Source organism: Peromyscus californicus, unplaced genomic scaffold, assembly GCF_007827085.1.
Source record: "Peromyscus californicus insignis strain IS unplaced genomic scaffold, ASM782708v3 Scaffold_5__1_contigs__length_169319896, whole genome shotgun sequence".
Lineage (NCBI taxonomy): Eukaryota > Metazoa > Chordata > Mammalia > Rodentia > Cricetidae > Peromyscus > Peromyscus californicus.
Window position 1 is genome coordinate 164,198,073 of NW_026294573.1, and position 12,509 is coordinate 164,210,581.

The 12,509-nt window shown below is 37.7% G+C and overlaps 1 protein-coding gene across 8 annotated transcripts in view; it reads right to left on the bottom strand.

Annotated features, from left to right (window-relative positions):
* The window catches only part of Zfhx4 (zinc finger homeobox 4), a 187,313-nt gene that overhangs the window by 158,719 nt on the left and 16,085 nt on the right, over positions 1–12,509 (bottom strand). For 6 of the 8 annotated variants that reach the window (XM_052718477.1, XM_052718480.1, XM_052718473.1 and 3 more), the window contains exon 2: positions 1–161. This exon is cut by the window's left edge and continues 2,475 nt beyond it. In XM_052718477.1, the coding sequence (XP_052574437.1) occupies positions 1–115 (115 nt within the window). In that variant the 5' untranslated portion in view covers positions 116–161. Of the gene's footprint in view, positions 162–1,580; positions 1,678–3,453; positions 4,381–12,509 lie in introns of those variants that run through there. The other 2 variants (XM_052718479.1, XM_052718475.1) reach the window with 2 other exon arrangements.

The following is a 12,509-nucleotide window of genomic DNA, read 5'->3' on the forward strand; positions in this document are numbered from 1 at the left end:
CCATCCCTGCAACTTTCTCTGGCACCTCATTATCAAGTTGTGTCGTTCCACATAGCTTTGATGTGCTCTGCCCATTTTCCTGCCTTGAGATAGGAGGAGAGTCACAGGTTTCCATGGCAATTGCTACATGGGGATCTCATTTCATCCAGCCTGTCAGGGACCTGGATAAAAAATAAGGTGAGAGAAGCCATTTTTATTAAATAATGACACAGCTCACTAATAGCCCATCACTAATTCACAGCTGCTGTAAACTTGACTATCTAAAAAGTTGAGAGGGAAAAACTTAAAACCATCATGCCTATCTATCACAGACAGACTTTGTATAAATGTAACCAAATAATGTAGATAGCTATCACAGGTGCTCCTACATACATTGCTGAGGTGTTTGGAAACCACTGTGAGCATTCACATGAAACCCAAATTTGTAGCAGTAATCCTGCTATTCCTGTTTTCTGAAAGAGCGTGCTCTGGATACAAAGGCTTTAAAATCCAGTCTATCCTAGTACAATGTAAAGGACTTTCATAGGAAACAGCAGTATGGATCAAAAATAAAAACAATGGTATTTTATTGTTTAAATTTACCTTTACTCTACCAGGCAGTGCCTACCGAGGGCAAGTGGGCATGGGGAGAGAGACCAACAGATACAGGAGCCTTAAAATGAAAAATATTACAGTCCCAGGCAGTGCAGGCCAGACTCTTCTCTGGTTTTCATTTTGCCAGTAAATGAGCTTAGTACAAATCTTCCCTGTGCAAAGGGTCTCAGCAGGTCTCTGCTGGCCCTGATTAAGCACCGATCACCATTCTCCCCACACTTCAGCCACCTCAATGGGCAACAGAACAGAAATTAATATTTACTGCAGCCAGTCCTATCATCCTAGGGGACAATCACATTCACTCTTTTTTTTTTTTTTTTCCAAACTGCTATATGTAATGAACAGCATTTCAAATACTATTTGATGTTATCAGTCCTGGTTAGTTACCCATCTTTCAACCAATGCCTCATCCAACATCTCCCCTGGCTTAGTGAATCTTGTGCAAGCACTCTAGATGAAAATCCTTCAATATTTTATTTTTAAAAGTTTTATTTTTCTTTTGTTTCAAGCAGTCCTCCTACAACATACACTTCCTTTGTGGCAGAGAAGAGTCACCCTGTGAAAGCCATCTCAGTTTCTAGTGGAAAGGTAAAATGCCAGGGGAAAGTTAAGCATATGCGGGTAAAAAATGTGTTCTTCTATGAGGGTGGGCATGTACACGAGTGTGGGTGTGTTTATGTGTAAACTCCAGCCACTGTAAGTGCAGTCTGATTGCAGCTAAGCTTCTCTGAGTCCCAGCAAATCACTCCGTTTGCAGAATGGTAGCACTGTGCACAGCAGCTGAGTGGTAGGAGACTTGGGTGTTTATTTTTGGCCTATGACAGAGACAGTGTCTTGATTTTTTGAAGCAGGTAAGCAAACTTCTCAAATCTTAAAATCGAAGGGACCCATAACTCCAAGGCTAACAGTCCCTAACTTTAAAAGAAACAAAATGTTCACGTATCATGACAATTTTCCAAAAAAGAAAACGGGGTGTTCTATATTACATTGGAAATGATATCTGTTACTGTAGACTTCCTGAATCTCTGTCCTGATGATTCTTCCCCCGATGCATGCTGATACAGCCTTCATAGTGGCTGAGAGCTATGAAGAAAAGAAAACAGAAGATTGGGCTCACCTATGTTATGGAGCAGTTTAGAAATTTCTTTCAGAAAGTTCTTTTAAAATGTAGATGTCACTGAAGGTCACAGGCATGCTAAGTATGATGACTAACTCAGTAACGCTCTTACTGTAATCAAATCTAATCTTGTCAGCCAAATCAAAGAAGGATTGATCAGTTTATAATACATCAAATGATCTTCATAGATTGATGACAAAATCAAAATTCGTTTTGGTATCTGAGACGGTTAAAATGACACTCTAATTGCTTATGGGGCAAACATCACAAAGCTTAGTGTGTAATTTTAATCATGGATGAGCTGCAGGTTAATTATCTTCATGGCATGCATGTGGCTTTTAAAAATCTCTGAAATAATTTGATCATAATAAGCATAAAAACCTAATAGTTTTCTAATTAGTCCACAAACATTAATGTTTACCTTCGCAGGCACTGATTCTGCATAACATATACAGACTGAAGGCAGCCAAAATGCCAACAATACAACACACTGCTGAACTGATCTGAAGAGCACACGGAAGGCAAGCAGAGGCTGGATATTTGGGGTGAAAGCAATGATGCTATTAGATTAGTGGAATAAACAGGAAGTTCCAGGAGCTGGGATGATCCTTTGCCTCAATGACCAGACCCGGTTTATGCATAGATCTATGTGGAACTGATGTTCTGTCCTCCAAAGAGTAAGAAAGGCTGCTAAGCATTGGACAGATTTATGGGTTTCTGAACTACAACCATTATGATTATATTATTTATAATAATAATAATATTATTATCACTTCAATTCCATTTTATTTTTATCTTTACCACAGTTCTTAGTTCACAAAAAGGGCACATGCTAGAATTATTACATATGTTCTGAATGTACCTCAAATGTACCTCAGAGGGGTTGCACATAATGTGCAGTTAATCATTTGGGCTAGATGCCACATGGGCTCTACAATGTATCATCTCAGTATTTCTCTACACAGAATAGATTCAATTTTTTCATTTTGTATGAAAAGAGGTGGAAGTAAAAGTTATAGAAACTATGTTAAAGGAATTCATATCAGAATTGTAGTATGATGTATTTTGTTGTAGTACTTCTTTATAATTTTACATCAAAGTGCCTATCAATTTAATCTCAATAAGATGCATATTCATCAGAAACCAGGTAAAACATATATTGGTGAAATTATTAAGGCTACCCACTACAAACATATGTCTTCTATACAACCAAATTTACCTTTCTCTCTAAAACCAACAACCACAAAACTCTCTAAATTGGCATAGACAGCAACATATTACCAAATTTTAATATTTCTATGTAGCTATTGACTTTCACCAGAGCAGTTGTCAATGTATTCGAATAGGACCCTTTCTCCTGTGTAGTTAAAAGGCTACTTAGATTAGTATGTTCCATGGCACTAACCATGATGCCACCAGATTCATTCTCATTGCTGCAAAATGAAGTTTTTCTTTTACCGACAGGACTCACATAGGAAGCTTGTGAAGCTTCATAAAAACCCTACGATGAAGACCACAAAGAGAACCATTTAACTTAAACCATGGAACCATTCCCAAATGACTGCACAACACATGAATCCACTACAAAAGTTTCTTCACCATCAAAGCTAGTTTCTATTTAATCATCACCAATTTCTAGTCTCTACTGCCGAATAGCCCATTTTTAAAAATCACAAAGTCCTCAGGAAATTCCTTAGAGAAACCTGCGCTATCTTTTATGCTAAATTCAGAGCGATACATACCTGCTGGTCTGCTTAGAATACGTGTACACGGTTTTTGGTACTCGGGAATTCACAAGATCAGTGGCTTTGATCGTGTCAAATCCTGTTTTCGGAAGCAGCAGACAATATGCAGAAAAGAACTTTTTTTTCCTCCTTCTGCTTTGCTTTCTTCTGCAGTCACTGCTGCCTAAACTGCTCTGCTAAACGGTCAAACACACCTAAGAGGAGCCCCTCTATTGAAAGGGGGTACTTCCTGCACAATAGGAGAATGCCTTTGCATTCAGCACTCAGAGCTCCCATTAGAACCCAAAACCAGAGGCCTGTTTTACCTCTCTGCTTTTTAATTGAGGCTACCCCAGCCCTCTTCTACGGTCCAGTGAGACAGTGTTTGTGAAATGATTAAAAAGAACATGATCTGATCAAGAGGCCAGAATAATGGGGAAAGAACGCAAGGTTAGCCACTCTGCTAAGGGCTGGGAAAGAAGAGCAGGGCACTTCTCCTCCTCCTCCTATTGTTTTTATTTTCCTCTGCTCCCTGGCTATCTCCTAACACTCTGGGTCTTTATTTACTCCAACTGAAATGGGTTAAAAGTTGTCTGCTTACAGGAGAATTTGGTAACAAGTTACAAATTGAAGAAAAAAAAAAAGAAGAAAATAAATAAAAATCCTTGAGTTATATCAAGTTTCCAAAAGGTCATCTCTGCCTCTGCTGTGGCCTTTTCCCCATTCCAAATCCTCTATCAATATGTCATAGTGAGTTAGGCAAAGACAAAAGAGAGGCGCAGTGTGAAAACGGCACATATATCTAATCCTGACAAAGCAATGAATAGGCCTTCACAAGTATAATTATACTTGTTTATTTGTTGCCACGTACAGAGAACTGATGAAAAAAAAATCCATCAAAGTGGTATTATGCAGACACCAAGAGCTTCTTTTCTCTGCTTGCTAAAGCCACATTGAGGCTTAAATTCCTCATTGTTAAATTCAGAAGAAAGAAAAAAAAAGATTTTTTGGCTGGACTTTTTTTTTTTTTTTTTTTTTTTGCATCAGTTGCTGACAGATCTTTTGTGTGCTGGGCTGCATTAGTTCACACCGCTACTTCATTTTTATCCATGCTGGAATTCATAATTCCAAACTTCTGAACTGGAGCTTGGAAAAGGGTGTGGCTCCCTAAGCCCAGGAAAGAGGTAGTGAGATAGTCCTCTCCTCGGAGTCTCTTTTTGATATGTCATGACACAGGTGAGGGACCTGGTTGGAAGGCCTGATTCCATGAGAAGACATATCTGATCTCAAGCCCTGAAGATGCTTTTCTTTTAAGGCAGCCTTCACCACGGTTTGCTTATTTTAGTCGCGTGTTAATATTTCAGAAAAAAATTGCATAACTTTTCCCACTTCAATGTTAAAAATATTAGCAAAGGAGATGGCAGAAGATTGAAAATATTAAGTAAAAAGGTTTCAAACCCAACGATTAAAGGACCAGTATGTTCCAGCAGACACTATATCAAGTAACTTCACAAAGGCACATTTTTAGAGGTGGGGTTGGGTAGTCAAGTCAGCTTTTTTTTTTTTCATGCAGGATAGAAATATATCAAAGTAAAGGCAATCTCCATAGTTAATGTTTGTGAGCTTTACAATTTAAAACAGAAAAGCTGTAATTTTTCTTTGCTGGCAATCTGGAAACACTCTGGAGTTAATTACAGCTGATTCAGAGTGAACCACAGAAACAAAGACCAGTCTATGTCCAGACAATTATACTGCATTAACCAGCTTAGAGCTTCCTGCCGATGTTTCAGGGCTCTTCTGTTACACCCTTCTACCTTCCCAGCACGAGAGAGAATGCTTCTGCAAGAAGGGATTAATGAAGCGAACTGCAGAAGAATGTGTGACGACCTCTCCTGACACGGCAAAAACTTTCCACCCATGTCATGACAAAGGGGAGAAGGTAATTAAGTTTGAATAGAAGGATGTAACCAAATATATTCAGCGTTTAGAACAAGCACATTTTTAAGAAGGGAAAGTTTACAAAGACAAGTATGCGTGTGTAACTCAACTAAGTCCTTTTTCCTTGTTTCCCTCTTATTTTTCTCATTAAAATCTAAATGAGCGATTCAGGGCAGATTGGTTCCCCTCTCTATAAATAGGACCCTTGTGGCCGAAGCATCGTCTTCTCCCTCTTTGATTCTTTCTTTCCTCTCTTCTTCTTTCCGAGGCTCCTTCCCCCTCCTTTCCTCTCAGATCACTAAATCTACATGGAAGTTATGTGACAATTACATAGCATTAAACATATGTGCTGTGGAGCAAATGAGGAGAGGCATACTTTTCCACTAAGTCCAATAGTTCTTAATTAGATTAGTTGTGGGAAAGGGGAATTTTGCTCAGTTTTCTTTACAACTTTAATCAAACTCCAGCTACTTTGCTTACAGAGAATCAATAGTCTCTCTTTAACCAAATTATGCTATTATATGACTCATTTTATTTGTTTGCTTCAGGAAAATTTCATAATCAGTGGGCAAGATGGATCCAACACTTTAGCTACCTCTGGAAACAAACTTGGGTAATTTCGACCAGTAGAGTTGATTTCTAATTTTCTTATTCATTCTAATTGGAAATGAATAGTTTGCATTGGTGTGAGGCAAGGACACAAACTGCAATTATGTCCTGTGCCTTTTTCTGGTTTTCTCTTTCATACTGTTTTGCTAGCATTCTAGCTGACACTCAGCCTTCTGGATGATTGCTTCCTTAAAGGGTAAGGGGATCCAATCACCTACAGTATTACTAAAAACCTGTTGTTTGCCAATAGTTAGAGACTACACTGAATTTTTTCATCATCTGAAGAAAAGAAAGGTACCAAATAGTCCCATGACACCCCCCACCAAGTCACACATAAGTATTCACCACCTTCCCCTTTTAAATGATCTTTTAGATATCTCTTCCCTAAATAATACATAAATCTAAAACTCAGCGAGGGACTGACTGCATTAATACAGTACTACAATATTGTGTAAGTCACACTAAATTCCAAAGTATCATAAAGGGGAACCAATTAGTCTTTCTTCTCGGGTCCCTCCCAGATGCTCCTATCACATTTGGAAAGTTTCCGTGCATAACACTTAAATATGAAGAAATAACACGGAATCATTTCAGTTTCCTCAGAGGAAAACATGGACTCTTCAATAACGTCTTGGAAATGTATAAATCAAAGTTGTCATGTCTTTCCTGCACCTGTATTGTCCATCTTTAAAATGTAATTGGCTAACCTCTCGCTTAAAACTTGAACATCTAGGTCATAGCAATTCTAATAGTCACAGGAATATTTAAAAAATTTATCCTCATTGGCATAAATAATGTATCTTTAAATATAGAGTGTTTGGTGTCAAAAGATTTAGTAGTTTAGCACCAACCATCACAGGCACTGTCACATACACAATATGATGACAATATGTTTCAATGCCTATCTGTGTTTTTCCTTCTTTAGTCACAAAGAAAACACTGAACTACTAACAACTATTTACAAGGGAGATAATTTTATGATTATTTGTGTTTCACTCTTCCCACCAATATAACAATAAATGCACTAGTGTTAAGTATATTAGAAAACCATTCCTTGCAGGCTGAACCAACCATAATTACCTTCATAAAACTAATCACAGTTCAGGTATTCCAGCAAACATTCCTATTCTCTGAGCAATGACTTTAATGCTTTTACATGATTTCACATAGTTTTAACAACTATGTTGTTACGTGCATAATTCTTTAAATCACTACCAAGTGACTCTTGCTCTATATCTAAATCTTAGAGTTCTTACAGTTTTCCAAATGCAACTGTTTTTATATTCCATGTAAATATTTCAAATGACTTTATATTAAAAAACCACATTAGGACTAACATAATAGAGAACATAAGTGGAATGCCAAGTGTTCTTCTGGATGAAATCTGGGCAAATTTATGTTTGATCACTAAGATTAGCTGGTTATTTTATTTCTATTTTGAAGAGCCTTTTGTCTGTGAGCGCTCTCTCTCTCTCTCTCTCTCTCTCTCTCTCTCTCTCTCTCTCTCTTCCCTCCCTCCCTTCCTGCCTTTCTCCGTCTCTCCCTCTGTCTTTCCCCTAAAAGTTGATTTGACTGCTGCCCAGCAGTGGAGTGAGCAATTCAGTAATTAACTTTTGTGTTTTAAATCTATGAAGTTTAATTAGATTTCATTATAAACAAACAAATGTCAACCATAATTATAAGCTCCTTGGTTTACCCACATATTATCCCTTTTCAAACAAACTTGATGTCAAACAAATTAAAATCAAGCAACCAGCAATTTTGAGTTGAATTTTACATGATCTGCTGGTAACCTGATTACTTTAACTTCAATATCATTACAGGAAAGTATTTCAGGAAAAATAATTACGAGAATTCCAACAGGAGACAAGCTTAATGGTATTGATTCAAAAGATGCATGTTCCCAGGACCATGTTGAAGAAGTAATGTAAGCTCAAATCTACAGTTTCTATTAAAATGAAATTGTTCGGCATGAAGAAGAAATTTAAGATTAGTGTCTGAAAAGCTACAGATATGAAGCCAACTAAATAATTATCTGGCCCCAATTATCTTACACATTAAGTAGCAAAATATTAGTGTGGAGCAACCACGAGACATAGGGTTTGCAGGTTTGTTTACTGACTGGTATATCTATTAGGACCAAGGACAAGTGGAGCTGTCAGGACATAATGAAGGTAAATGATTAGTTAGCACCAAACCTGAACTCTTCTTCAATGCAATAAGAGTTAATTAAAGTTTACCATCAAACATCAACCAAAGCAGGATGTTGATCAGGTTTCAGCATTAAGTGCAAACAGACAATAGTTGGCAGCAATTAGTGCAGCTATCAAATGACATGCGATGATAATTATACATTTAAAACAGCTAAAGAGCTAGGAGAGAAACTAATCAGCGTCTTTGACGACAGATACTCAAAGGGCAGGAAACAGGTATCAGATTATTTCACTTTAACACTGTAAATCAATAGAATTAAACAAGAAAAGGTTGTATGGGTACATCAGCTGAAAGAGAACAGTTCACTGGGTCCAAAATGAAATAAATCTGTTAGGATTGGTCTATCAGAGATAAAAACTTGTGTAAGGAAAGAAAACCTGTTACTTTTCAATTAATGTTTCACAATGAACTCTGTGTAAGGAAAGCTTAGCTTCTTGATTTTGTGTAAGTGCAACTATGTCACAAGTATTTCATTGCCAGAATTATTATTGAAATTAAGTATTAACTTCCACTCTGATGTCAAAAGCATTTAGTACCTGCATGTTACCTGGGTGTATGCAAATGCTATTTCCTTACATAGATTTTAGATAGAAGATTGGAACTCTTTAAATGCAGCTAAACATAAAGGCCAGGTATACATGTTGGGCATATGTATGCACATTTAGCATGTGACAAGCAAGTCTTCCCCTGCATGCTATCTCAAACATGTAGTTTCAGTGTGCCTTAAATAGATAGCCCCCCACACAACAAATGCCTTGGAAATTCCATAGTTTCCCAACTGCAGTCTAAAGTACATTTCCAGAACTGTGTCAGTCCTTACATCTCCCACCCTCCACATTTCTCCAACACATTTTGTTATGCTAAGGATTTGTCCACAGCGTTGTCTAATCCCAATCTTTCCCTGGAGCTAAATCTAAGCCATGACTGGCTCCCAGTACAAAAATGTGTCTCTCCAAAAGCCCTTTTGCCCCTTCGGTGCTCATACACTCATTGGTCCTGACATCTTCACTCCAGCCATGACAAATGAGCTGATGACTCTGATGTGACTGTACAGCTTTATCTAAAGATATATCACTAACTCTCATCACCATCTCTAATGTGGCTCCTTGGGTTTCTGTATGTATTGTAAAATTTTGAGGAAAGAGTGTGTGTGTGTGTGTGTGTGTGTGTGTGTGTGTGTGTGTGTGTGTGAACATATGCTCCATAGGTAATAAGAAACCAACTATTTCAAAGGAGAAAAGAGAGCTTGATGTGACTAGATTTGTGTTAGGGAAACACTAGAGTGCTACATGTTACTCTGGGGGGGTTAAGTCACCACTAAATGCCTGGTCAGTACAAACCAGAGATTCGGAGTCGGAGTCGGACTGTCATTTAAATATCTTTTCAGTCCTCTCAACATGAGCAGCTGAGGTAGAGCATCATTTGTAAAGTAATATAATTGAACCTCCTCAGATAAATATGGCTAATCAGTGGGTAGAGCAGTCCTGTTCTTCAATTCTACTCCATGCTGCACCTAGTTTATTCTTACCCTCTTTATGGTATTAAACCTCTATTCACTTCCGTGGGGTAAGGGACTGTCAAAACCAGTTTTACTATGATATCGTCATAGTTTTCAATTAGAAAGAAGCAATATTTTTCAATTATTATTAAATGTAAAACTCTGTAGGTTATTTGAAAGGCAAGCCTCTGCTTTAGCATAAATACCTCCACCACAGGCCTAGTAAGATCCCTAGTTCCAGGTGCAAGTTTTGGTACATACACTATGGAATTTAAACAGTAGATTCTTGTTATAATTTCTTTTTTCCAATCCTCTGAGAACACACAGCCAATCATAGGCCATTCTCCCATAAGAGACCACAGAAAGGAGGTCAGCCTTTGAGGTAAAGTGCTGTTCACTCTTGGACCATGCAAGAAGCTCTTATTGGCATCGGTCCCCTTCTTAGAGCAAGAACAAAGCCAAGTGCTTGTGTGACTTTATGAATAAATCAGAGGTGAGCCGCTTTAAGTGCTGTCCATGATTTCCTTGTTGACAGTGAATACTTAAACAGCCTTCTATGACCAGGGACTTCTGGCAAACCAGAATGATTCTTAATCAATTGGTAGGTAGCCTGCTTCTTTTTGAGAAGGAAATACCCCTTCCCACTTTTTTTTCAACTTTTCACCTTTTAGATTATTGTGGTCCTATCTCTACTCACTTAGCTTTATAAAGCTAGCCCAGGCAGTTACAGGAGTTAGCACAGGACTCAAGACACCTGCAATCCAATGTTCTTGGTTTACAGATCAAACCATCCAACCAACAAACCAACCAACCAACCAACCAAACAAACAAACATACAAACAAGCAACCCTTTTAAAAGTAGCAAACACACACACACACACACACCTACACCTACACAAAAGAGAGAGAGAGAGAGAGAGAGAGAGAGAGAGAGAGAGAGAGAGAGAGAGAGAATTGTAAATGATTCTCATATGCAGAGCACAGAAGTTTTAGAAACAAGAGAGCTAAACCGCTCAAAATGAAAAAAGCATTGCAGGGGTCATATTCCTACACACACACACACACACACACACACACACACACACACACACACACTCCCTAGATCTCCTCATCTACTCTGAATTACGTGATATTTCCCAGGAACTTCTAGACGCTTCAGCTTCCTTATCAGTTGCAAAGGGAATTGTGCCCTATTCCTTCTGACTACAACAATCTAGATCACTAACATAAATACTCAATTACATTGCCCTAAAAGTTTTCTCTAAGGAATTTTCCAGAAAAGGAACAACCAATTTAAGGTTGTACACTTCTTTTCAGTACCTAGTTGAGAGGGGGAGAAAATCTGCCAGCATAATAAACTGAAGATTTCAGGGTGTGCTTTTGATAATTGTTAGTAAGTCACTCAGCAGCTTGAGGTCCACGAAGTTGCCAATAATATGCCCATCACTGTGGATGCAGTAGTCATACGGATGGGAACCTGTCCCCAGAGAGGCTGCTATGCATTTGAAGAACTCTTAAACACATACAATCCAAGGCCACTTATATTTCCATAATAAATATAAACAATAATTTCATGTATAAACAAGTATCACAGTGGAAGATTATTAGGAATCAAAGTATTATGAAAACTGTAACAAAAGTATAGTTCAGTTTCTAGATAGTCCAAAACATTGCATTTATATATTTATTAACTTTTAGGCAGTCTATCATCTTTGAAACTGGATAATCCTCCATCAAAAAATGCATTATTTTAAAAAGGCAAAACTTTTATTTACCCTAATAATTAAGCCAAGTGGATGCTAAAGAAAAATTTTCTCAAGATGGTTTAATAATTCTGTATACATTTACATGTATGTATACTTGAAACGTTTTTTTCCTCTAGACTGATAAAAATTTTGGTTAATAGGTCAGCATGGAGCAGCGTGACTGATATTCATTTCATGACATATCAAAAGCTCTTAATAACAAAAGCATAGAAAAGTGTTTCTATGGCATATAAGTCATTTTTGGAAAGCCCTCTAATTCACAGGCTCTCAAGCAGATTGAGTTCACTGCAAGACTGAAGTGGGCTTTGTGGTCTTTTCTATTATTGTATTTAATGGACAGCCAGGACTCTTGAGTTCATGTGAATTGACCAAGGTCTGAATTATTTAAAAACTGTTTCTGTTCTAATTTACTGTGTAGAAAAATGAAGAACTAGAAATGCATTAAATATCTAGAAGCCCTCATATCTAAACCAAGTTGTGATGATGGAGTGGAAGATAATGGTGTGGAGAAAGAGCCACCTGCCAAGTTACATGCCATCTAGAGACCTACCAAGGAGAAAAAGATGTGAGAAGGATCCTATCTCCCTCCTTACCTCTTAGATGTACTCATTGCCTAATTCTTATCTCTTCTTATCAGGGAGATGGGCCACTCTACTCAGATACTTGTAGATTTACTTTATCAAACACTCCCCATCCAAATGTTACATTAAAACCAACCATTACAGAAAGAAGCAAAGGCCACAGTGACCACGTATCATGTCACACCACACTGACTTACTTCACAGTTCACAACACTTATGTTCAGCAAACCTGGAGACACATAACAGGAAACTGAGGCTTATAAAGATTAAATACTTGGACAGGGTTGCTTACACATCTAAATTAATCAAGATAGCTTGTAACAGACATGATGCCTATGTGTCATTAGGTTGCTAAGAAATTAAGTAGATTCTCATCTAAAATGTAAGTGAAAATAAAATAAACTTACTTGAAAGTAAAATGAATCCAAAGTAAACAGAATGAAAGGGTGGGCTGGCTTGAATTATGTG